General features: G+C 36.4%; 1 protein-coding gene across 5 annotated transcripts in view; it reads right to left on the reverse strand.

Annotated features, from left to right (window-relative positions):
- Positions 1-25,753, reverse strand: part of GSK3B (glycogen synthase kinase 3 beta) — a 279,430-nt gene that overhangs the window by 109,406 nt on the left and 144,271 nt on the right. For all 5 annotated transcript variants that reach the window (XM_043990488.1, XM_043990491.1, XM_043990490.1 and 2 more), the window contains exons 4-6: positions 22,996-23,106; positions 18,866-18,996; positions 13,355-13,461 (exon numbers count right to left, since the gene is read on the reverse strand). In XM_043990488.1, the coding sequence (XP_043846423.1) occupies positions 13,355-13,461; positions 18,866-18,996; positions 22,996-23,106 (349 nt within the window). The remainder of the gene's footprint in view (positions 1-13,354; positions 13,462-18,865; positions 18,997-22,995; positions 23,107-25,753) is intronic.

Below are 25,753 nucleotides of genomic sequence, written 5' to 3' on the forward strand. Positions count from 1 at the left end.
GACTAAAAAAGGATCCTTTAGGGAAGGTCATGTTTTATATTTCTTTAGTAACTCCCACAGCACCTAGCAAAATGTTAAAAACACAATAGGTTCTTTAAAAACCCTTATTGAATATGCATTACTTAAAACAAGCATGAAGTAAGTTTATTTTAAACAACACTATATTCTTCCTAACATAAGAACCCCCCCCACAATTTCCTGAGTTATGAAAGTGAAGGTGAATAGATTAAAATGACTCTATTAAGACTGAAAGCTATTTGGATAGAGGAGCTATGATCTTCAAATTCTATATAATAATATTATACAGCATCATGTACACAACAAGTGTGTCAATATTAAAAAAATAAAATTTGGTGCATAACTGTCATGAAAAACACAACATTTAACAATAATTAATGTTCTATACCATGAGTTTCCAGTTGGAGAATCTATAACTACGTTATAGATAGATTTCTATCTTTCACAGAATGCTTAAACTATAGCACCGGTCAGCAAATGAGCCCAATGGACTGCTAGCTCCAACTAAAAGTAGTATTTACATTTTTAAATACAAGAAAACTTTGTTTAAAAATGTAAAAACCATTCTTAACTCTTGGGACTTGGTAGGAAGGTCATAGTTTGTCCCTGATTTATAGTAAAGATTTTTAGGGCAACTTTAATAACTGACATTTATATGGTGCTAAGACTTGCAAAGTGCTTTATCTACATTACATATCTCATGTGATTCTTATAACAAACGTGTGACATTCTTGGAGTTATTATCATGACCATTTTACAGATGAAGGCCCAGAGAACTGAAGTGACATGCCCAAGATCAGATAATTAGTCTATTCCACGGTAGAATTTGAAGTCAAACTCTCAAAGGTCCAACATCACATTGCCTCTCCAGGGTATCGAGGGCAAAATTGATAACTAAGAATTAATTGAATGTAAGACAAAAAACTCTGCTCTTACTTGAATGTACAACTGTCCTACTCCCCCAGGTTTATATTCGAAGACCTCATCATAACTCTCAGTTACCACACAAGGCCAAATTGTCAAGTACTCTTGTTTCTAACTCCACAATCTTTCATATATGCCTGCTTCTCTCCTCTGACACTACCACTGCTCTGGTGCAGGGGCCCCGTCATCCTATACCTGGATGACTACCATAGTCACTGCTGGGTCTGACTGCCTCAAGTCTGTCCCCACTCCAGTTTATGCTCCACTCAGCTATCCTAGTTATCTTCCTAAAGGCTAGGCCTGACCATGTAATCCCCTGCTCAATAAATGCTAGTGGTTCCCTAACATCTCCAGGATCAAATATAAAATCATGTGTTTGGTTTTTTAAATCCTTCACAACCTCTCCCCTTTCTAACTTGCCAGAGTTCTTATACTTTGCCCCTCTGCACACAATTTAAGATCCATGTACACTGCCCTCTTTATTATTCCTTGTACAAAACACTCCATTTCCCAACTTGCTGTCTTTTCACTGGCTGCCTCCTAGTGTCTCCCTGTATTAAGTCTCCTAGATTGCCTGGCTTCACATCTCAGCTAAAATCCAACTTAAAAGAACCCTTTCCCATTCCCTAATCCACCTACTAGTTATTTCTAAGAATACCTCTACATTTTAATAAAGAAAGAAACAAGTATTTATTAAGCATCTGATATGTGCCAGGTACTGTGCTAAGAACCTTACAAATATCTGATTTGATCCTCACAACAACCTTGGTAAGTAGAGGATGGTTTTGGGTGTTTTTTGGTGAGGCAATTCGGGTCAAGTGACTTGCCCAGGGTCACACAGCTAGTAAATGTTAAGTGTCTGAGGCTGGAAGTAGAGGATGTTATTATCCCCACTTTACAGTTGGGGAGACTAAGGCAAGCAGAGGTTAGTTAAGTGACTTTCTCACGGTGAGACAGAAAATAATTGTCAGGTTGCCTTTGAATTCAGGTCTTCCCTGACTTTAGGCTCAGCACTCCATCCACTATGTTACCCAGTTGCCCCTTTCTACACTGTATATATGTTGTATGTAAATAGTTGCTTGAAAAATGCCTCCCTTATTAGAATGCAAACTCTTAAGAAAAAAATAGGGACTATTTTTCTAGTACTTAATAGTAAGCACTTAAAATGTGTTTGTTGACTTGACACATCAAAGAAGTAGATATAAAGCTTTGATTCAATGGGTTCTTTTATTTTCAATTGAGATTTGAAGTTGTATCCTTTTGGAATACACCTTTAACATTTGTGAAAAATTCACTTAACATATATCTAGTGAAACTTTAACACATCTTCTGAATATGAAATCCTTCACAGTTTAGATTGGGTCCTGCCTCCTCCATGAAAACTTCCTTGGCTGCTCAAGACCATATTCATCTAGTTCTTCTCTGAACTCCCATACTAATTATAGCATAATAACACACACTTTAGACTCATTTCACAGATAAATAATCTTATTTCCACAATGTTAAACTCACATAAAGGTAGCATGTTATTTTTCTTCTGTTTCTCAAAGCATTTAGCACAATGTTGAGCACATATAATGCATACATTAAGTATTTACTTGTTGATCTGAATATAAATTATATAGAGACAAATCAAGTTATCCTTAGGTTAGACTTAAAGCAAATTGCTATGTAAATATTTCCCCCCATTTTATGCCATGCTTGGAAATTTTAGTGGAAGAACTTTATGTGCAGTACTTTAGGATGTTGGAACTCTAGGACCCTTTGAAAAGAGAAGTTACATAGAGTATCACCAGGGAAAATCAATTTCAGCAAATAGCCAAAATAAAAAATTAGGGTTAGGGTTAGGGATAGGGTTAGAGTTAGTCAGAGATAAACTGTGGTTGGCTTTGTCAATTTTTTCTAAAACATCTGCAGCTTGTCCCTGCTAAACGCCCTTAAGATCTTGTAAATTAAACTGTGGATAGTTGAAAGAAGGCCAGGAGACAGCAAGATTTGGTGAAACCACAGAGTTGGCACTTTAGGAAATAAAAGAACAGAAACTAAGTGGGGAAATTTTGACTAAAGGTATGAAGGGGGCCTGAGCCTTGAGGTGGCAGGTCTAAGAGTTGTGGGGAACTGAAGCTACGAGTCCAAGAGATGTTAACCATTCCTCTTCTGAGGTAGTCTCCCTTTCTAAACACCTGTTCTAAGTCTTCTCTTCCTTCTGATAATCTCTCTCTCTCATTCAAATGGTTTTTATTTCTTATCTGCATTATAGTTTTCCCCCTTGCCTTCTGGACTCTTTTTTTCTCCTTCGAATCCCTCCTTAACCACATCTCCCCTTCCCTAGGACTAATATGTCTGAAGCAATTTGTCACACATTTCATTATTCAATCAACTCTAGTAAGATAGCAGCATAATATAATGGAAAGAACCTTGAGCTTGGCTTGAATCCCAGTTCTGCTACTTATGAGCTACCTTAAGTCACTTAACCTCCCAAAATCTCAGATGCAAAACCTATAAAATGAGGTCATTTGAGTGAGACAATTTGTAATGCTCCCCCGTCTAGTTTTGAATATTGTCTCAAAGTTTCCTGTGCTTGCTTAAAATGCTGGTGAGCTAAATAATTTATATTTAAGAAAATTTAAATTTAAGAGTAAATGTCATTTTGTGTCTTTTAACTTTTTTTTTTTCCTGTGGTTCAGTGGTTCTTAAGAGCAAAAAGGTTTCCTACTTCTGTATCAAAAAATTGACAAACTTTTTGAGAACTTCATTTAAAAAAAATCAAACGGAGTTTAAATTTCTATTTTCAACTCAATTAACTAAACAATCCAGATGTCCAACAGGTTTACTTACCAAAAAAGATGTCTATGCTTGTAAAAATGTGTTTTGGAGTCTGACAAAATTAGGTATTTTAACTTTTTTAATGATTCTAAGGGAACCTATGTTTCCTTTATCCTGTTTGATAACAGATGAAGTTACCATACCATAAAATAATGAAAATTATGTTAATTAATGTTTTTTAAATTAACCAAACACACCAGAACATATGCATGTACATAAGTTTAAACAATTATCCTATCATACACCTGAATTCTTTATTTGGTTTAGAATATTCAGTGTTCCAAAAGCATTTTTTTTTTTGCTGCACCATATCTAAGAAATGTCTTGTCTTCCGACTTCAATGATTCCAAAGTTTAGACTAATTTGTTAAATGATAAGCCACCATAATTTCACTATCTTTATTTCCATATCCCTCAACCCTTCCAATCCAAAGTTCCAAACAAATGCCACCCCACTCTATCACTTATCTTTAATCTCTCCCTATCTATTGCCTTCTTTCCTACTGCCTATAAACATGCCATATCTCCCCCATCCTTATAAAACTTTCACTTGATCTTTCCATTACATCTGTCCTATGTGGCTAAACTTGAGAAAGCTATCTATAATAGGTTACCTTCACTTTCTCTCATTTCACTGTTTCTTAAACTCTTACAATTCAGCTTCTAACTTCATCTTTACACCAAAACTGCTATCTCCAAGGTACTAATGATCTTTTTTTTATATATAATTTTTTTTTTTTTTGCAGGCAACGGGGGTAAAGTGACTTGCCCACGGTCACACAGCTAGTAAGTATCAAGTGTCTGAGGCCGGATTTGAACTCAGGTACTCCTGAATCCAGGGCCGGTGCTTAACCACTGCGCCATCTAGCTGCCCCCACTAATGATCTTTTAATTGCCAAACCCAATGACAATTTTCCCAATCCATTTTTCTCAATCTTTATTCTTTTTAACCTCTCTGCAGCCTTTGACACTGCTGATCCTCCTCTTCTTGATCATCTTCTTTCTGGGTTCTCAGGACACCACTTTCTCCTGGCTCTCCTTCCTATCAAAAGCTCCTTCTAAGTCTCCTCATCCAGGTCATGTCCTACAGTTGTAGGTGTCTCACAGGGCTCTGTCCCTGGTGCGCTTCTCTTTTCTCTTGGTGACCTCACCAGCTTCCATGGATTCAATTATCATCATTGATGATAACCAACACTGATGATTCTCAAATCAGCCTGTCCTACCCCAAATAACCTCCACTGTTACATCTCCAGGTGCCTTTCAAACATCTCAAATGGCATGTTCAGGAGATATCCTAAACTCAACACGTCTAAAACTGACTCATTATCATTCAACCTAATCTTTCCCACCCACCCCACCCCCTACTACCCATAGCCAAACTTCCCTACTACTGTCAAGGGCAACACCATCCTACCTCAAGCTCACAAATTAGGTGTCATCCTTGATTCCTCACTATCTCTCACCCCTCAAATCCAATTTGTTTCCAAGATGGGTTGATTTCACCTTTGTAACATCTCTCTTCCTTCTCTCCTCTGAAATTTCTGTAGTGCAGGCCTTTATTTTATCATATTTGAAAAAATTACAAGAGCCTGATGTATCTGCCTGCCTCAAGTCTCTCCCCGCTTCAACCCATCCTTCATTCAGCCACTGAAGTGATGTTCCTAAAGCACAAGTTTAACCACATCTTCCCTCTCTAATTAACTAACTCTAGAGATTCCCTATCATTTCCAGGATCAACTCAAATACCAAATCCTTTGTTTGGCAATCAAAGCCCTTCATAATCTAGCCTCCTCCCACCTTTCCAAGCTTCTTACATTTTACTGCCTGACACACAATCTTTGATCCAGTGACACCTGTCTTCTTGCTGTTTCATAAACAAGACCCTGCATTTCTCAGATGTGGCCATTTTCTTTGTCTCTCATGCCTAAAATGTTCTCCCTCTTCCTCATTACCTCTTGGTTCCCCTTCAAGTGTCAGCTAAAATCCCATCTTGTATAAGAAATCTTTCACAACCCCCTTAATTCTAGTGCCTTCCCTCTGTTAATTATTTCCCATTTATCCTATATATAGCTTGTATATAAAGATTTGCTTGTTGTCTCTCCCCATTAGACTGTTAGCTCCTGGAGAGCATAGATTCTTTTGCCTCCATTTGTGTTCGTAGCACTGAGCACAGAGTCTGGAAAATAGTAGGTGCTTTAATAAATGTTTATTGACTGACTATGCCTATTAGTTTGAATGCATTCCTCCAACAAACTTTGTTTTTGAAGTAGACTATTGACTGAACTGAGTCTTAACTGATTTCCTAAGTATATCTGAGTAGCTGTGATTTGGAAATTACCTCCAAATTGCAATTCAGTCTGTGTGACTCTTTTCCATATCCTCCCATGAACTTCACACATAGGAAGTCACCCAAGGAGTGAGAGGATCTCCTCACTTTTTCCTGACACAAAGTATCATTTGACAACTCTGGCTGTCCATTAAATGGCACACCACCAAAAGACCAGCTGACAATATAATTCCTTAATGTTTTTTTATTCCTACTCTCCATAGTTTCCATTAATTATTTGTTGCAACCATTTTCACACCTAACATATACTCCTCCATTGCTTTCTGTGTGATACTCATTTTAAATTCTCTGGACACTGATTTATTCCTTGTTTCACTGGCACCTGTACTATCTGTCACAGATATTCATAACAATGGTATCTATCCAAATGCGTATTGAAATCTGGGTCATAAACATTCTTCATTCAATTTGTCTTTCCTTTGTGAATAGAAAAGCCAAACTCCTTTGAGATCTCTTCCAAGAGGCTCTGCAACAGTCTGGGGCTCAATGTACTAAGCAAAATGTTATCCATATAACATTTACAGAACCTCACCATCTGTACCCAATGCCTCTTCAACCTGGGCTCTGTACTGGCTTGTTTCTATCAAAGTGGCAAATTCCTTCAGTGAGTATACACCCATTTTATGTCTTCCTTGATGGTTATTATCAGAGGATAATTGAACAGCGTTATTTCAGTTACCACATCTTCTAAGAATTTTGAATGAACTTGGATGGGAGACACCTTGATGGAAAAGAGCCTGTGAGGTAACATTTCATTATATCAAGTCAACTGCTTTTTCAAAATCAACAAATAATGGATTTTTTAAACTCTTTACAACTTTGAGTTAACTATGAAATGGTAACGATGTGGGTCATTGTTAAATATCACTTGGAATAGCTTCATTGTTCACTATTAATAAACTTCAACAAAGATGCTCGTGATTAATAAACAGATAATTCAAAGATTTTATATACTTGGAAATGGGGGCATATACATTGGTACTTACTGGGGTTCTTTTGGTTGCTTTTTTTTGTGTGTGTATTTATAAGAGTTGACACTTTTTCTATGCCTTTGGAATCTTTCCCTCATGAAGTTATCTTGTATATCAGTCTCTTGATGCCTTCACTACTGTATTACCCCAAAGATCCTCTCTATATAAACTTGGTCCACCCAGGCTACTTTCACTCTCTTAGTTTTCTTTAGTGTCACTTGGACCACTCTGCAAAAGTAAGTCCAAAACTGGGATATTAGGATCCAAGTGTGATGGTTCCATGGTCCTTGATGGAGAAGTTTGTTGGAATGATTTTGGCAAATGTTTTTCATTTCTTCTTGATTTATAGTTTATAGTTCTTTTATTTTCATCCTTGAAATGACTTAACTGAATCTTTTGCCAAGCTTTCTTTAATTTAATTTAATTCTCTACTGTTTCTCTCTGCTTTATAAGATGCTGCTGACAATTGTACAATTCAACATAGTTTATACTCTAACTCAGGGTTGCATTTGGCAGTCATTTCTGTTTAGAAATTAAATCAGATTTTGTGGACTAAGATACTTTTTGGGCTCTTTTAGTCTCCCTACTGTAGCAATTAATTTACATTGCCTAAATTTCAGTATCAAACGATTACAGCCAGTGTTTATGTAATTTCTAAGGAAAAGTTTTGTTAATTAATTTTTTTAAAAATAGTACACCATATAAAAATATATATATATAAAAATATATATATATATATATATATATATATATATACCATATTATATACCAAAGAGTTAAATGCATACTAATGTTGGGAGATGTTCACCTGAAATTTGACTGAAAAAGTTCTTGACATAAGCGTACTTTCTATGTCCTGTGCCTCTTTCCCATGTCCTCCTAATTCAGTCTTTCAGTTCCAGCCTTTTTAATGAAGTCTCCTAGGACCATACTAAAATGTGGATTCTTAAAGATGGTTCTGTTAAAGTAAAGGCCTATTAACTATACATACTCTCCGACCTAGCAATACCACTACCAGGTCAGTACCCTAAAAGAGATTAAAAAAAAAAAATAAGTTGGGCCAGCTAGGTGGAGCAGTGGATAAAGCACTGGCCCTGGATTCAGGAGGACCTGAGTCCAAATCCGGCCTCAGACACTTGACACTTACTAGCTGTGTGACCCTGGGCAAGTCACTTAACCCTCACTGCCCCCCCAAAAAAAGTTGAATTCGAAATTGGGGTGATGCCCATCAATTGGGGAATGGCTGAAAAAATTGTGGGATGAGATTAGGATGGAGTAGTATTGTGCTGTAAGAAATGACGAACAGGATGCTTTCAGAAGGACTTATGAAAAATGCAATCTATCTACAGAGAAAGAACTGATGGCATCTGAATACAGATTGAAGTATATTTTTTGTTAGTTTTAATGTAGAAATGTTTTGCACAATTGCACATGTATGGGGCAGCTAGGTGGCACAGTGGATAGAGCATCTGCCCTGGAGTCAGGAGTAGCTGAGTTCAAATCCGGCCTCAGACACTTAACACTTACTAGCTGTGTGACCCTGGGCAAGTCACTTAACCCCAATTGCCTCACTAAAAAAACAAACAAAACAATTGCACATGTATAATTTATACTGAATTGCTTGAGTTCTTAAGGAGGGGTGGGGAGGGAGGGAGGAAGAGAATTTGGAACACAAAGTTTTTTAAAAATTGATGCGAAAATTTGTTTTTACATTTAACTTGGGGAAAATTCTAAATAAAAGCAAAGGCCTATTACTGAAGGTCAAGGAGAGTGATGAGTCTTTCAAATGTTTTCTATACATCCTTCTTCATGTTATGTGTTTATAAGGATGAGTCTCTGCATGAATGTTTCAGTGAGTAGAGATATATGTTTGTGTGGGTGTGTACTCCTTGTGTACTTAGTAAGCTCAGTTGATTACAGAATGGTAGTATGTGTCCAAGATCATGGATCTAATTCCTGTTTAGGAAAGACAATTTTTCAATACCTCAAAAAGCTCCAAACTGTTAATGATCTTAAAGTAACATGTCAGTTGTTACAAAGGCAATCAGAAGAGAATGTTAGAATATATCAATAAATATAAATCACTGCTACTGGAAAAAGCACCCATCCACCCACCCATCTATCTATTCACACACATACATGTAGAACAAGTATGTATAATTTTCTGTTTCTGCCTGTACTTCTATTTCTTTTCTTTTGGGTGAGGCAATTGGGGTTAAGTGACTTGCCCAGGGTCACACACCTAGTAATTGTTAAGTGTCTGAGGTTGAATTTGAACTCAGGTCCTCCTGAATCCAGGGCTGGTGCTCTATCCACTGCGCCACCTAGCTGCCCCTGTACTTCTATTTCTGATAATCTGTAGGTATTTCCCTGAATTTTGCCCATAACAAGACTACTATTCATTAGTATCCCACTGGCCCTCTATTTTGTTGTTGTTGTTGGCAGGGTGGGGGAGGTTGTATGCATTTCCTCTACAAGAAACTGATTACTATCTTCCTTTCCCTAAAACTGCTATCCTTGCTGGAAACTTATGATATCAAGAACAGAAACCATTGCTTCTGAAACTCTTTTTGAGCCACAGGAAGTGTGACCTAAGAGATTTTTCAAAGACTGGAACCCTAACTGTCATGGGTAAGTAGACAAGCACAGGACAGAAGCCTACATACAACCAGAAGCATGATTATTTTAATGCTATTTTTTGCTAAGAGATTACAGTTCTGGAAAGATCATCCAAAAATGTTACTGCTGGGAGAGATTATTAAGAAGTCATTTAGTCCAATCACCTTGTTTTAACAATAGTTTAATTTAATATAGCACTTCTAAGCTTACAAGACATTTTCCTTACAACGCTATCAAGAAGACAGAACAAGTATTATTTGACCAATTTTATAGATAAGGAAACCGAGGCTCAATGAAGTTAGGTAACTTGTCAAGGTCAGAAAGCTTCTAAGTGCTGGATCTGGGAACTGAGTTTAGGACTTCCAGTTTCAAGGCCAGCACTCTAGCTACTCTCTCTTTGTGCCTTTTGACAGTTTCTGTGGCAAGCCTTTCTCATTTTATGTTGCCTATCTATACAGCTGTGGTGGATTTAAAAACTGGTTTAACTTTTAGTTAATATTTGTCACACATTCCATTGAAATGGGATTGGAATAAAATTCCAATGTGGACAACTAGGATAGCTTCAAAACAAATCCTAGAATTCTATTTGGTTTCTAGAAATTACTCTAAGCTAGCCTCAAATTGACAAATTGTATAGACTGGGTCACTAGAAGGAAGGCTATCCTTTTATGTTTCTCTAATAAACTCACTATCCTAGTCATCGCAGCAGCTCTAACACCTTTTTCATCCTTCCTCAAGCTTTCCATAGCTTCCAACTTTCTCAGTTGAGAACCCTGTCTCATATTTTATTGAAAAAATTAAAGCCATATGCTCCCTCTTCCCCATCTAATATCATCCATTTTATTACTATCTTCCTCCTTCATTCTGTGTCCATGATGAGGTGGTGCTTCTCTCTGTCAAAGCCAATTTGCCCACCTTAACCCCAATCCATCCCATTATCCCCTCTATTACCCCCACTCACCCATTTATCTTTAATTTTTCCTTGTCCAATGACCATTTCTCGATGGTTTACAAACATATCCATGTCTTTCTTATCCTCGAAAAACCCTCACTTGAGCCTTCCATTTCTGCTCCATATTGTCTTACTTTTCTCCTCCCTTTTGTGGATAAACTCCTTTAGAAGGTCATCTACATTAAGTGCTTCTACTTCCTTTCCTTTCAGTCTTAACTCTATAGTCTTCTTCAAAACCTCAACTGAAACTGCTCTCTCCAAAGTTAATGATCTCTTAATTGCCAAATTTACTGAGTTTTTTTCAGTCCTCATCTTTCCTGACCTCTCTGCAGCCTCTGACCCTGGTGATCATCCTCTTCCCATTGACAGTTTTTTTCTAGGTTTTTGGAATATTTTCTCCCTCCTGGTTCTCCTCCTACCTATTTGACCACTCGTTAGCCTCCACTGAATAGTCAAATAGCATACATGCTAACCTCAGATATCCCATTGGGTTCTCTCCCACTGGATTATTGCATTTGGTGATCTTATCAGCAACCAGGAATCCAATGATCATTTCTATGCTAATGACTCTCAAATCTACTCACCCAGCCCTAAACTCTTTGTTGACTTCCAGTATTGCATCCCAATTGTCTACTCGACATCTTAAAATTAACATGTCCCAAACTGAGCTCATTATTTTTACCCTCAAACCAACCCCTCGTCCTAACTTCCCTTTACGGTGTTGGGTACCACCATCCAAATACCCAGGTTGCAAGTGAGGTATCATCTTGACATTTCTCTCTCTCTCTCTCTCTCTCTCTCTCTCTCTCTCTCTCTCTCTCTCTTTCTTTCTCTCTCAGCCCATATGCAATCTGTTGCCAAAGCCTGTTGATTTTATTTTTGTAACATCTCTGGAATATGTCCCCTTTTCTTCTAATGTTGCCACAACCTTGGTTCAGGCCCTCATCATCTCACACCTGGATTATAGCAACAACCTACTGCTACTTTCTCTATCATGAGGATCTCTTCACTCTAGTACATTCTCCATTAAGCTGTTAAAGCTATCTTTCTAATCACCATGTCAATCCCCTCACCCTTCATTCAAGAAACTCTATTGACTCCCTATCATCTCCAGGATCAGATATAAAATTCTTTGTTTAGCATTCAAAGCCAGTTTGTAAACCTACTCCCTCCCCCCATCCCATAATTTCCAGCCTTCTCTTACCTTACTCTTTTCTCCTTTCTCCCCAACACACTGTTAGTTCCAGTGATACTGGCCTCTTTGCTCTTCCTCACACAAGAAACTCAAATCAGCAGACACTGGGCATTTTCATGGGTTGTCCTCCATGACTGGACTGCTTTTATCTTGTCTCTGTCTCTTAGCTTCTTTGAAGTCCCAGTGAAAATCCCACGTTCTGCAGGAAGCCTTTCTTAATCCCCCTTCCTTATAGTGCCTTTCCTCTGTTGATTATTTCCAATTTATCCTGTTTATGACTCTTTAGCTCCAGCCTCACTGCCCAGAAGACTAAAATACCCAGAACTATAAGCAATAAATAAGATGCAAGGAAGTGAACAGATTTTCAAAGCTGTTCTGCCCCTGGAGCCAATCAGTCACTGTAGCTGGCCTGCAAGAGATGCTATAAGCCAACAATGATGGCACACAACGCCTTCCTCTAGGGAAACAGCTAGAGATGAAGATGAAGACACAAGAAGGGCAAAAATGAGAAGTGCTTGTGGGTTTGAGAGCTGTTTGGGCCAGTGACTGGGAATATTGTTCTGCCAAGAAGCCATCTGCTCTCCTTCAACAAACATTAAGCTCTTATGATCTTGAGCTATCATGTGCTGGCACTATTTACAACTCAGAAGAGAATATTATCATTGAGTTTAAATGAAAAAAGTATGATTGGAAAGATTACTTTTAAAAATCCACATTTAATGTACTCATAAAAGCTTTGATTTTTCTTTCCCTTTAAGATTAGTAAAAAGTAAGATTGATAAAAATTGGAACTCTTCTTAAGTTAGTATATTATATTCTGTGAAGACTAGTCCATATACTATTACTGTACTGGTCAAAATGGAGAATGACTTTTTTGTTTGTTGGTTTTGGTTTGGTTTTGGTTGGGCAATGAGGGTTAAGTGACTTGCCCAAGGTCACACAGCTAGTAAGTATTAAGTGTCTTAGGCTGGATTTGAACTCAGGTCCTCCTGACTCCAGGGCCAGTGCTCTATCCACTGCGCCACCTAGCTGCCCCCGAGAATGACTTTTAAAGAAACTTTTCAACTCTGAAACTTTCCAACAAAGTTTACAAAAATAAAGGCAGGTAGGTGATATAGTAAATAGAGTGACAGACCTGGGATCAGGAGGACAGGAGTTCAAATCTCACCTCAGATACTTAGTAGCTCGGTGACCCTGAGTAGGTCACTTAATCTCTGAATCAGTTTCTTCATCTTTAAAAGGTTTTATCTTTATATTTAATAATCACCTCTACCCCCCAGTTTGTGGTGAGGATCAAATGAGATAATATCTGTAAAGCACAGTGGGTTTTTAATAAATGCCTGTCCTCTTCACCTTAAACAGGTTCATGGGTCATGAGAAAATAGTTCTGGCTAATACCAATTCGTGAAATTTGAAATTGTGACAACTTGGCCAAATCATTAAGTAATTATTTTAGAAATTAAATAGCAATGAGAAGCTACTTTATACAGATTCGACACTTACCTATGCTAGAGGTGTAATCAGTTGCTCCAAAGATCAACTCTGGTGCTCTGTAGTAGCGAGAGCAGATATATGAAACATTGGGCTCTCCTCGAACCAGCTGTTTCGCACTAGTAACAAAAACAGAAAGCAGATAACTTTAAAAATTACTATATCTTTATGTTGCATAAACAGGTTAAATGGAGATCTTTCCCAAAGACAGGTGTATCAGTTACATGTCCTCTAAGATTCATTTTAAATCTAGATTTATTTTTTATACCTGGAAGAAAAAATTGGGTGAATCAGCAAAATAAACATACCTATATATTTGTTCCAAATATTACAAAACTGTGTACATTATATAACTGATTTAAAGAAAAGAAATCTTAAACTAATCATTATGTTATTACAAGCTATGGACTAATACAGACTATAAAGGATTATTTTGTGGAATTCTTATAACACTAGAGTAAGGAAGTAAGACAGACAGAGAAGCATTTTCAATTTCCTAAATTAACCATTCCTAGTTAGATGATAACATACACTTTTATCCCCAGGGGAAAAATTGGTCTAAAATTGGCCAGCACCTTAAAAATTGGCTTCTGAACCAAGGGGACAACACAGCATGGACAGATCCAACCTATTTTGAAAGCTCATTATCACAAAGAATTCCTTAAGTGTCTAAGCCCTCCACAGGAGAATTGCATAAATACAAATTCTATATCGTTGTGTACAGTGATAACTCATAATCATTTTTGAATCTTGACATCATAGCCTCTTTTGTTCAATATAAAAACGCTTTCATTTCACCATAGTCAAAAGGCTGTATTTTTTTCAAAAGGCTGTATTTTAAAAGGTTTTAGATAAATATTTTAAAATACCTCATATTTTAAAAAATTAAAGTGAATTACAGTTAATATTTTGAGAACCACCTAAGAAAAATTGAAACATAATAAGGTATAAAATGATCAGAACTGGAAATCCCTGTTCTCGAAGCTTGATACCTTTTATTAGTAAGCAGAGAACACAAAGTAACAAAACTAAAAGAATGAAATGAGAAGTCAGGCAGCAGATTAAGCATTTAACGAATATACACGAGGGTACCGAGCTAGACTAAGTATGCTTTATAAAAAGCCAGGATGGAGAAGTCACCTTCAAATGTAGGGAGTCTAGAGTTAGAAAAGTAAAGCATGTTTAATCCAATTCAACTGAAATAAGCATTTCTATTAAACACCTGCTGTGTGCAAGTACCCCGAGCTGGCTGTCTTAGCATTCCTAGGCACAGAATGATCATAGCTTTACATATAGATAGAAAATAACTCCTGTGCTTAAAGAGTTTATATTTTTCTGTGTGATGAAGGGGAGATATAATAATTTTTGTGATTAGTAAATAAAGATAACTTCAGAAGAAGAAAACCCTATCCGCTAGGGAGTAAAGAAGGGCTTTTTGTTAGTGATGGTGCCTTTAGCTAACCCCAGAAGAAAGCTAAAGATTCTAAGACAGTAAGATGAGAAGAGAGTTTATTCTAGGTTTGCAGGTCATCCAGTGGTCTCAAGGCACTGAGGTAGGAGCTCTGGGAAGAGCAAATACAACAGTTACGATCAGGACATGGAATGTAATAAGAGGTGTAATATGAAATAAGTTAGGAAAGTTAGAATACATCTAGACTCTGAAGGGTATAAATGCCAAACTGAGGAGCTGGTATTTTATCCTAAAGGTAACAGAAAGACATATTAGAGATAGGGACAGACTTGAGCTTCTTGCAACTAAGGAGGAATGATACAATATCCATTTACTTTTAAATGTACGCATTTTAAAATGAGTCATTCAATTTTCAGTCTAATTAGTACTTAGTGCTTCCTAGTCCCTAAAGTTATAAATCAAAGTCATAAGTGGAACCTGAACTCCAAAAGAATGTTAATGTTTAATACTTTTAAATTACCTTTTTCCATTCTTTTTCTAGTAATTTGCTTCTTTAATCCCAATATCCGTGCTTCATTACAAAATTCAAAGGTCAGGATTATTTCTTTTGATATCTCCAAAATGTTGATTCCCTACTTGGCAGGTACTGAATTGTCAAACTGAATAATCAAAACTGCTTGCTCACTAGATTTAAATTCAACTGAAATGAAGTCATGGTTGAACATAACAAATAATATCAATAGCTCTTATCTTTTTATAATATAGTAATATCTGTGTTAGAAGCCTGGTCTTGAAATAAGGAAGGCTTGGATTCAGGGCCTCATTTTTAAAACATTAACTGTGAAATCATAAGTTTAACATAACTACACACCCCAGGCAACTCTGTAAGACTTTAACTTACAGGTAAACTACTGATCTGCATTAATAGAGAGAGTTTGCATATTGGGAAATCTCCAAACCAATGAAATCACAGGATTTCCCTCCCCCAAATAAAATTAAATCCATTGATAAAGAAGATGCATTACAATATTTAGTCATTAGAAAAAGAATTATTATAGGTATAACTAATCTAGTAAGTATAGGAATTTATTGCAGGCTGCAAAGTTATTCCCATCTGTAATGCTAGAAGGGACACTACCTTTTCTTGCTCCCTTTCCACTTGAGGTAAGCTGAAGGTTTTCTGCCCTTTTGGCTTAAGAAGAAGGTAACTCCCTTCTCTTCTTTGCTTCCCAGTGAATGAGAATGGTGTATGTACAGCCATAGTCTGATCAGTATGCTTTTCCCTCAGTTGGGTCCCAAATTTCCTTTGATTGGCCTATATTTGGGACAGCACCACTGACACATCACTAGCTCAACAATGAGGAAAACATCCCTTCTAGTCTATCCTGTGCTCAAGGCAAACCATGTTTAAAAAAGTTTCATCCCAGGAAAACCTGTCAAATGAGCCAATGGGTCTGTTGAATGAGATTTTGCCTGTAAAGGCAAAATCCTTATTCTCGATTCTATTATCATGAGATATCTTAATAAAACTACATCCATACCCTAAAAAAATGACCCATAATAAGTGTTTTGCAGCTGGGATAAGAATATTCCATCAATGAAAAATCTAGTATCATAAATTCTTTCATATCTAATTTAACATTATTTTTTACTCTAAGTATGGAATGTTTTTGGAACATTGCTTTAGGTATTATGCAGTAGTTCCCATTAGGCATTCCTTACCTTTCCTTGTAATCAGAGGTCAGTGAGCCATAAGCTCAGAAGTAAACTAAACCCTAGAAAAGCCATTAGACATTTGGACAATGTGAAATCAGAAAGGTCAAAAAGACGATACCCGTTGTAGATACAAGATCTAGGTAGCATGTATACAATCAGTTGATATGGGAAATTTTCCTAGAGACAACTGAGAGTCCAAATCAAAAACATATCCTAGAAAGAATTATATGAAGTGAACATCTATATTATTTCAACCAGATAAGAAATATCATTCCTCCCTCCCTCCCTCTCTCTCTGCACAAAATATAGATATAAACATAAATATAAATATAAATAAGATCTCTCTATATAGATCCCTTTCCCTCTCTTTCTCCTAAAGAAGTAAAAAATTTTTTAAAAGGCCCACATATTCCAAAATGTTCTTAGCAGCTTTGTTTGTGGCAGCAAAGAGCTAGAAACAAAGTAGAAACTATTCAACTAGAGAATGGTTGAACAATTGGAATATACAAATATAACAATATTATTGTGAAGAAATGACAAATATGAGGAACTCAAAGAAACACACATGATGGGATACAGAGGGAAGAAGAATCAGAAAACAATATATACAATTATAATAACGCTTTTAAAAAAGGAAGCCAAGGGGCAGCTAGGTGGCACAGTGGATAGAGCACCGGCCCTGGAGTCAGGAGGACCTGAGTTCAAATCCAGACTCAGACACTTAACACTTACTAGCTGTGTGACCCTGGGCAAGTCACTTAACCCCAATTGCCTCACTAAAAAAAAAAAAAAAAAAAAAAAAGGAAGCCAAACTATGAATAGCTACCATGTCCACCAGCTACATCTGAGTAGAGAGGTAGGAATCCATAGAAAGAATGCTGCATATACACTGTTAGATGCAGATCCTTTATCAGCTGTTTTTACATAGTTGTTTTAGTTTGTGGGGAATGTGAGGAGTTCTCTGTCTGAAAATTACTTATATAAAAACAAAAAGTATCATTAAAAGATTCTGTGTGGGGCAGCTAGGTGGCACAGTGGATAGAGCACCGGCCCTGGAGTCAGGAGTACCTGAGTTCAAATCCGGCCTCAGACACTTAACACTTACTAGCTGTGTGACCCTGGGCAAGTCACTTAACTCCAATTGCCTCACTAAAAAAAAAAAAAAAAAAAAAAAAAAGATTCTGTGTGAAACAGCAAGTTTCATACGCGCACTATAAGGTATTCTGAAGTAGAAATATGAAAATTAGAAGGTATGAATATGTCTATGTGAAACCTAGAAAAAAAGAAGAGTTGGAAGATCATAAGGGATAGGAAAAATTATGACAAAGAAAGCAAACTAGAAGATGGGGTGGGCTCAGTCCATCATTTAAGAGCTGCTGGTACTTACTTCCTCTGCCCACTCATTCCTACAATGTAGTTTTATCTCCTACAAAATTTTCCACGGAGGATCAGTTTAAGGTACAGAGGCCTTCCTGTAGAATGTTTAACTATATTGTTATCATTGGCTCTTTCTACATGAATATCATTCTGCCTCTTTCAGTCATACATGTCCTTGCTGAGGACTTTTAATCCAAATCTCATGCATGTCATGGCTGGAAATATAAAGGAGTCTCTACTTAACCAGAAATGAATTTTTTCATGACTGAATTTCATCAGTCACCAGCAATTCTGATTTTCGTGAGATTGCACAAGTTCATTATTCTCAGTTACATAAAGTCACTCCAAGATAACTGTTGTTTCAAAGACAGACTTTGTGATGGGGAGTAGTTTGGGAATCACTGAAAGTGGTAATCAATTTCCCAAATATAATCTGGCTCTTTCTCCTCTTCAATTTGAGGCTTACTTTATTGTCCATTTGCAGTGTTTGTCTAAGATGTATGAGGTACTCTTAGCAGAACAAGACTATATTTCACTTAAAGAATTTAAGATAATTCAAAGACAGCAAATAGGTAATATTCTAAACGGGACTGATGAAATTTTTAAAGGATATACCAGATGATCAGAGAGATGCTATGAAAGAAAAGAAGAAACTGAGAGGCTAGGGAAGATTTACGATCAGTGGCAAGGTATAAGGTAAACGAAGGCAGAAGAAGGGTGGGAGCTACAGGAGAAGAGGAAGAGCTAGTAGGAAAGACAAGGGAAAAAGAGTAAAATGTTACGACTGAAGTCTCTTCCTCATCTCTAGACTAAGATAAAAACGAACCCTACCATCAAGAGGATGTCACAGTATGTACAAACTTATCAAAATGACAGTGTTTAGATGTGCATGTATAATAAGAAAAGATTATATTTATATAGTACTTTAAAAGTTTGCAGAGTGCCTTACATACATTATTTATTAAATGTGTAACAGGATTAGAATGGTGTGTGAACATTCAAAAGAGGGTTAAACTTACCTTCCAAAGTCACAAAGTTTTAGGACAGCTGTATCAGGGTCAAGCAAGAGGTTCTGTGGTTTAATATCCCGATGACAGATTCCAAAGGAATGGATATAGGCTAAACTTCGAAACAGTTGATACATGTACAACTGAAATAAACAATAAAGAGTGTTACTTTCCTTATATCAAACACAGGGCTATCCTTAATAAGTAAACAATGAAACAAGACAAATAAGTTTAAGGGAAAATTAGTTCCTGCTACTTTTCCTTAAGTGTTTCTCTTATTCACAGCTAAGTAATTAAATGCATAAACCTCTCTCCAGTTTCTACCACAACATCAGTTTCCCTGGATAAACACTCTTCAGAGGCTCCCAGGATCTTCTGGACTGGGACAGGATGCGAGAGACCTAACAGTCTCTTTTAACAATTTGTCATAACATTGATGAATCAGGGCTACAATATCACTGTCATCCTTGATGAGTCTCTTTCAGAGATAATTGGGTTTTAAACCACCATATAGACTAACGCTACAGAGATGCCCAAGACTAGGTATCACCTTGTGGGATTTTCCCATTTTATTCCAAAGGTTGATACTTAAATACTCAATTGAGGGGCAAAGAATCCATGTGAAGAGTTATTTTCTCCTGAACCTCTTTGGTGGTATCCCTCAGCAGGGTCTACATCTCTTACTTGCTTCTGACTTGTTGGCCACCTACACAGCATGTCATTTGGGAAACAATCATCACTGAGGCAACTAGCCAGGCACCATCCTTAAATAGGCTCATGTGGGATGTAAGAGTAACATTTGTGGCAGCCCCTTTAGAAGTTGCTGATAGGACAATGACTCAGATGAAGTAAATCTTGACATGAATGACCTTGCAGTTTTTAATTCCTTCAAAGGGGTATGATGAAGCAAAGATAAATCACTGCTTGGATTTCATTATAGTTTGTTTATCAATTTAGTATCATATTGAACTCCAAAGTGTGAGGTTATAAAAAAGATTTTTAGAATATTATTTAATGAGGATGAAAGGTTTAGGAAATTTTATCTTCAAGTCAAAATAAGCATGTTTAAAAGGAAAGAATTATGGTAACACTGAATACATCATTCCTCTGAACTTACAGAAGGCATCAAGAGTATACTGCCATACCAATGTCATCAATGGTCTTTATAACTTTGGTAACATTTAGCAAATAAAAAGGAATTATTATCTAAATCTTTAAGTATATTGAAAGATAAGTCTTTCATTCACTGCCATTAAAAAAGGATCCTCCAAATAAGAAACTTGAGCTCTTGTGTATTAGTTTGCTAAAATGATTCATTTGACAGTTCTGTCACACACCAATGTCTTAAAAGCAGTGAGACTTATTAATGACAGAATCCTAAAGGGTTATCTTGTTTAAAAATTTCCTAATAATGTTCAAAACAGACTAGTAGTCCTACTCTATACCCTAGATTTCCTTTCTCTTCAACTTTTCAAGAAGAGGAAAAAATGAAGTACTTAGATTTAATTTTAGTTTATGTTTTTATTAAAGTCTTCAAAAAAACAAAAAGAATTCTTAAGGTAAGAAGCTTTCTACCCTGTTGCTTGCCTTTTCTTTCATTCATTCACTCCACAACTGTGTATTAAACACTTACAATGTGGCAGGCACCACATTTGGTTGTAGGGATAAAAGACAAAAATGGGTAAAGAAAAAGAGCCCCTCTCTTTAGGAAGCTTTTATTTTATTGGGAAAAGTACTATGAATGCAGATGAGTAAACACAAAATACATACAAAGTAAATGACAAATAAATTCTGAGTGTAGGGAGGAAGAATACTAGCAACTGAAAGGATCACAATAGAATTTATTATATAGGACCTGGCATTTGAGCCCTGAAAAAAAGCGCAGTTGTTCTTTGAGTAAAGGCTACAATTAAGACCACGTTATAAAGTCTTTTTGATACTGTAAGTAAGTAAACCTACATGGACATTGTCCAAATAGGCCTAGCCTCTCTGTAAATTCCATTCTAGTACATAAGATAGTATAAGATAGATGAAGTAATTAGACCTCAGGATAGTCACTACTTAGAAAAACTTACACATGAAGTAAAGGGAGCTTTAAATAACAAAAACGAGGTGGGTTCATGATTTCAAAAATTATGCAGGTTTGTGTGGCTTTTAGGAAGGGAGTGGAACAAGGGAAGATAAATAGTTGAATTTTTTTTTGGCTATCTTTTAGCCAAAATCTAGGACAGAATTCCAATAATGTGAACATTTCCATTAGAACCTTTGGACACCAGAAAAAATTAGTAACTACATTCTAAACATAAAACTATGCTTACTCAATTTTAAGTTCCAACTATTCAAAATCATTACCTCAGAGTGGGAGAGTAACTTATGAATGCTTAAAGAATTGATTTGGGGTAGGAAAGTCTCAGACCTGTCATTTCATCTCCAATGCAATTCACTGATACTGTAGCATCTCAGAGTTACCTGGGGCACTGAAAGGATAAGCGACTTGCCTAAGGTCATTCTATTAATAAGTGTCAGACTCAGGACATGGATCTATAAACATTAACAATTTTAAGTATATGCTAAAAATGAAAATCCTGGGATCATAGTCACAAAGTAAAAATTTTAACTGAGACAATGATTTACCTCTCAGCTTTATGTGAGTTTCAGAATACAGGGAAAAAAAAATCAGACAAAATTCTGCTCCTACCATAGTTGTCTGGGTGTGGGTTCCTTTCATTTTAATTTCTACATTACATTTAATCAATTTTTCTTTTCTAAAAAAATATGGCTAAAAAAACCCAACTATAGCAGTGCTTAGCTTGCTTTTCCAAATTATTCAGTCTAAAATCAGAGCTTCTCTGATAAAAGAGATACTCATTAATGTGCATCTCAATATTATAATTTTTCGCCTTTCTTTCTTCTTCTTCTTTTTTTTTTTTTGGTGGGGCAATGAGGGTTAAGTGACTTGCCCAGGGTCACACAGTCAAGTGTCTGAGGCAGGATTTGAACTCAGGTCCTCCTGAATCCAGGGCTGATGCTTTATCCACTGCGCCACCTAGCTGCCCCACTATTATAGTTTTTTTTTTCTTTCTTTTTTTGTTTTTGTTTTTGTTTTGGCAGGGCAATGGGGGTTAAGTGACTTGCCCAGGGTCACACAGCTAGTAAGTGTCAAGTGTCTGAGGTCATATTTGAACTCAGGTACTCCTGAATCCAGGGCCGGTGCTTTATCCACTGTGCCACCTAGCTGCCCCAAAGTTTTAAAGAGACTTAAAAACATCTTTAAAGAGCAAGCTGTCAAAGAAAGAATAATCAATTTAAAATCAGCTTTTATACTTTTATACTGAGTTTATGATCAATGAGTCTATGTCCTTTGCACCATAGAGAGACAACATGATATAATGTTAAAGGATAGCTATATAACCACAGGTAAGTTGAAAAAGGGTATGGTGTAGGAAAGAGAATGCTGGATTTGGAGTTAGGAAGATTGGGGGTCAAATCTAGCCTCACATTCTTACTGTACAATAAGTCAGTTAGCCTGAGTGTTAATTTCTTAATTTTTAAAAAAATTGGATAGTCAGAGCACTGATTTCATACCACATTATTGTGAGGACCAAATGAAATGTATATAAAATTCTTTATAAAATTTAGAGCTATTACTACTACCACCACTACCATTATAACAATTCTCTCTGGCCTTTACTTTCCTCATCTGCAAAATAAGGATAATAATACCTGGACAACTTACCTCAAAGTGTTGTTATGAGGGAAGCACTCTGAAAACATATGCTAGAGAAATGTGAATCATTGTGACATTTGTGTGAGTAATAAAATGTGAGTAAGTAAATGTGTGATTGTCACATATCATATTCCAAGAATTAAATGAGCTATTCATAAAGTCTCTCTATACTATTAAACTTAAGCTGCAGGTACAATTCACCTATAAATGTCATTTATAAGACCAAATTTAACGAGTTTAGCACAAGTAAGTGGCACTGCTATATTCTTATTTTCAATCCTCTGACAAATGGAAAGGCTTCCAGAGATGAGAAAATAAACTATATTCTAAGACTAGAACTGAAGTGTATTATCAGACATAAAGATTAAAATAAGTATTTTTTTGTTATGACAAACCTTAAAAGTTTCTTACATACCTTAACATAGATCAAAGGGAGCGTTTGTTTGGCCCGACTATAGTGTCTGGCAACTCTGTATACTGTTTCAGGAACGTAGTCCAGCACCAGATTAAGATACACTTCATCTTTCTGAAAGATAGAAAACCAAAATAAATCATTATTTTTAAAAACAGTCAAATAAATTAAACCGTACCACATCAAATACCATTTATTCAAATTTTCATTTACTTAAAAGTCATTTGTCATTTGAAATTCAATTTGCAAAATAAATTCAGTTAATTGCCTAACAGTCACAATTCTGCCTCAACTTTTGCCTTTCTTGGCACTTAGCACACTTAGCACTATGACTGGCAATTAATAAATGTTTACTGACTGACTAGCTGACTTTAAAGAACAAAAGGCAGGGACACCATTGTAATATTCCAGGTTAGAGGTAACTAGAATATGAAGTAGGCTGATGGTGGTCTAAGTAGAGAGAAGGGAACATATGGGAGAGGTACTGGAGAGGTCAAAATGCCAAAACTTGGAGCAAAGAGTTGAGGACAGTTCTAGGATTGTGAACCTGGGTTACTGGAAGTTTTGTGATAACAGTGACAAAAAGAACAAGTTTAAAAGAGGTGTAAATCGGGGGGGGGGGGGTGATGATGAGTCTTGTTTTGAACAGGATAAGTTTATGATGTCCTATAACACAGATTAGAGCTCAAGAGAGAGACTAAGGCTGAATCTATATATCTGATAATTATCTACAAAGAGATGGTATCTAAAACATGGCAGCTGATGAGGTCAGCAAATGAAAGTATTCGGATAGAAAAGAAGTGGGTCCAGGACATTATCTTGGGGAACATCCATATTTAGGAAACTGATACAGATGATAATCTATTAGAGACTGAGAAAGAAGAAAAATTAAAAAAAAAACAAAACCAAAACAACCAAACCAAACCCAAAATTCTGGTGCAGAGTAAACAGAAACCAGAATATGATATACATGATGACATAAATAAGAACAATAAAAGGAAGACGAAAACTCTAAATTTATAATGACCACACCTGTCCTCAGAAAAGATTTATTTAAAAAAAAAATAGATCCCCCTCTCATCACTGCAAGAGTAGAGGGGGACTATGGATGTAGAATGCTGCATAAACTATCAGACTCTGTGGGTTACTAGTTGGTCTTGCTGATTTGTTTACTTTTTCTTTTACTGACTTTGTTCCAAGAAAAGAATTTGCTGAGGAGGTGAAAGGAGAAAAATATATTAAAAAGTGATTATGTAAAAAACAAAAGGAATCCAAAGAAAAGGTAAATAAGGCATGATGACACACATTTAAATAATATTTTTAAAATAGCACCGTCCTTTCAGTATTCCACCAGAAACTATTCAAACCCAGAACAAACAGAAGCTGGACAGTGATGGCTAAGAAAAATTCAAACTGTTGTTTTTTTTAAAGCTATGATGGCCAAAAGATAAAGGAATGCAGGACCTTACTGTTTTGATGGGATGGAATGGTGATAATGGAATTTGGAAAAGGCTAAACTACTCAATTCTCATTTTGACTTTGTCTTTTCTTCCCAGGAAAATGATCTTTGAACTGAAGAGTACAGAAAATCTCAAGCAGGAAATGCAACGCCAAATAAATGAAACAATAATCAGACAACATCTAGCTTTCACTCAAGAAGCACAAGTCATTATTAACCTAGACAAACTACAGCTGTCGGATGTGGTTGTGGAGTTGCTGTCTATGATCCTTGAAAGATACTGGAGAAGAGAGTAGCTGAACTTAAGAGACAGGACTCAAAGATCAATCAACAAGCACTTATTAAGTGCCTACTATGTGCCAAGCATTGTGCTATAAGCTGGGAGTAAAAATACAAAGAGTGATAATCACTAGGGGCAAATGTCCCCATTTTCATAAAAAGGAAAGATAGTGAAGTTGGCAAAGCAATGAGCTTAACTTGTATTCTTGGAAAAATTCTAGAACATATTATTAAGGTGATGGCTTACAACCAGGGGAAAGCAGTGATAACTAACTTCATCAAGAATAAGTTATTCAAGGGGGCAGCTAGGTGGCGCAGTGGATAGAGCACCGGCCCTGGATTCAGGAGTTCCTGAGTTCAAATCCCGCCTCAGACACTTGACACTTACTAGCTGTGTGACCCTGGGCAAGTCACTTAACCCCCACTGCCCTGCCAAAAAAAAAAAAAAAAAAAAAGAATAGGTTATTCAGGGACAGCTAGGTGGTACAGTAGATAAAGCACTGGCTCTGGATTCAGGAGGATCGGAGTTCGAATCCCACCTCAGACACTTGACACTTACTAGCTGTGTGACCTTGGGCAAGTCACTTAACCCTCCTTGTTGCCCCACAAAAAAGAAACAAACAAAAAGAATAGGTTATTCACTGCTGATGGAACTGTTGATTAATTAACTATTTTGGAAAACAATTTGGAATTATCCAAGAAAGTCACTAAATAGTCTTGGATCCAAAGATCCCAACACTAGGTTTATGCCCCAAAGAGGTCAAAGACAGAAGAAGGAATGTCTGAACAAATGATGATGTCCAAACTGTAGTAGAATGTTACTGACCTAGAAGTATGAGAAAATGTGTATAAAATGATGTAAAGATAAAAAAAAAAAAAGGGTAAAACCCAAGGAGCAATATAGCCTATGATTTCAAAAATGGAAATGAAAAATAATTAAAGGCAAAGGCAATCAGGTCAAATACAATGAAAAATGTTGGCTTCAAATGACTAAGATTAAAATATATTCCTTCCTTTCTTTTA

The sequence above is a fragment of the Dromiciops gliroides genome, chromosome 3 (genome assembly GCF_019393635.1).
Source record: "Dromiciops gliroides isolate mDroGli1 chromosome 3, mDroGli1.pri, whole genome shotgun sequence".
Lineage (NCBI taxonomy): Eukaryota > Metazoa > Chordata > Mammalia > Microbiotheria > Microbiotheriidae > Dromiciops > Dromiciops gliroides.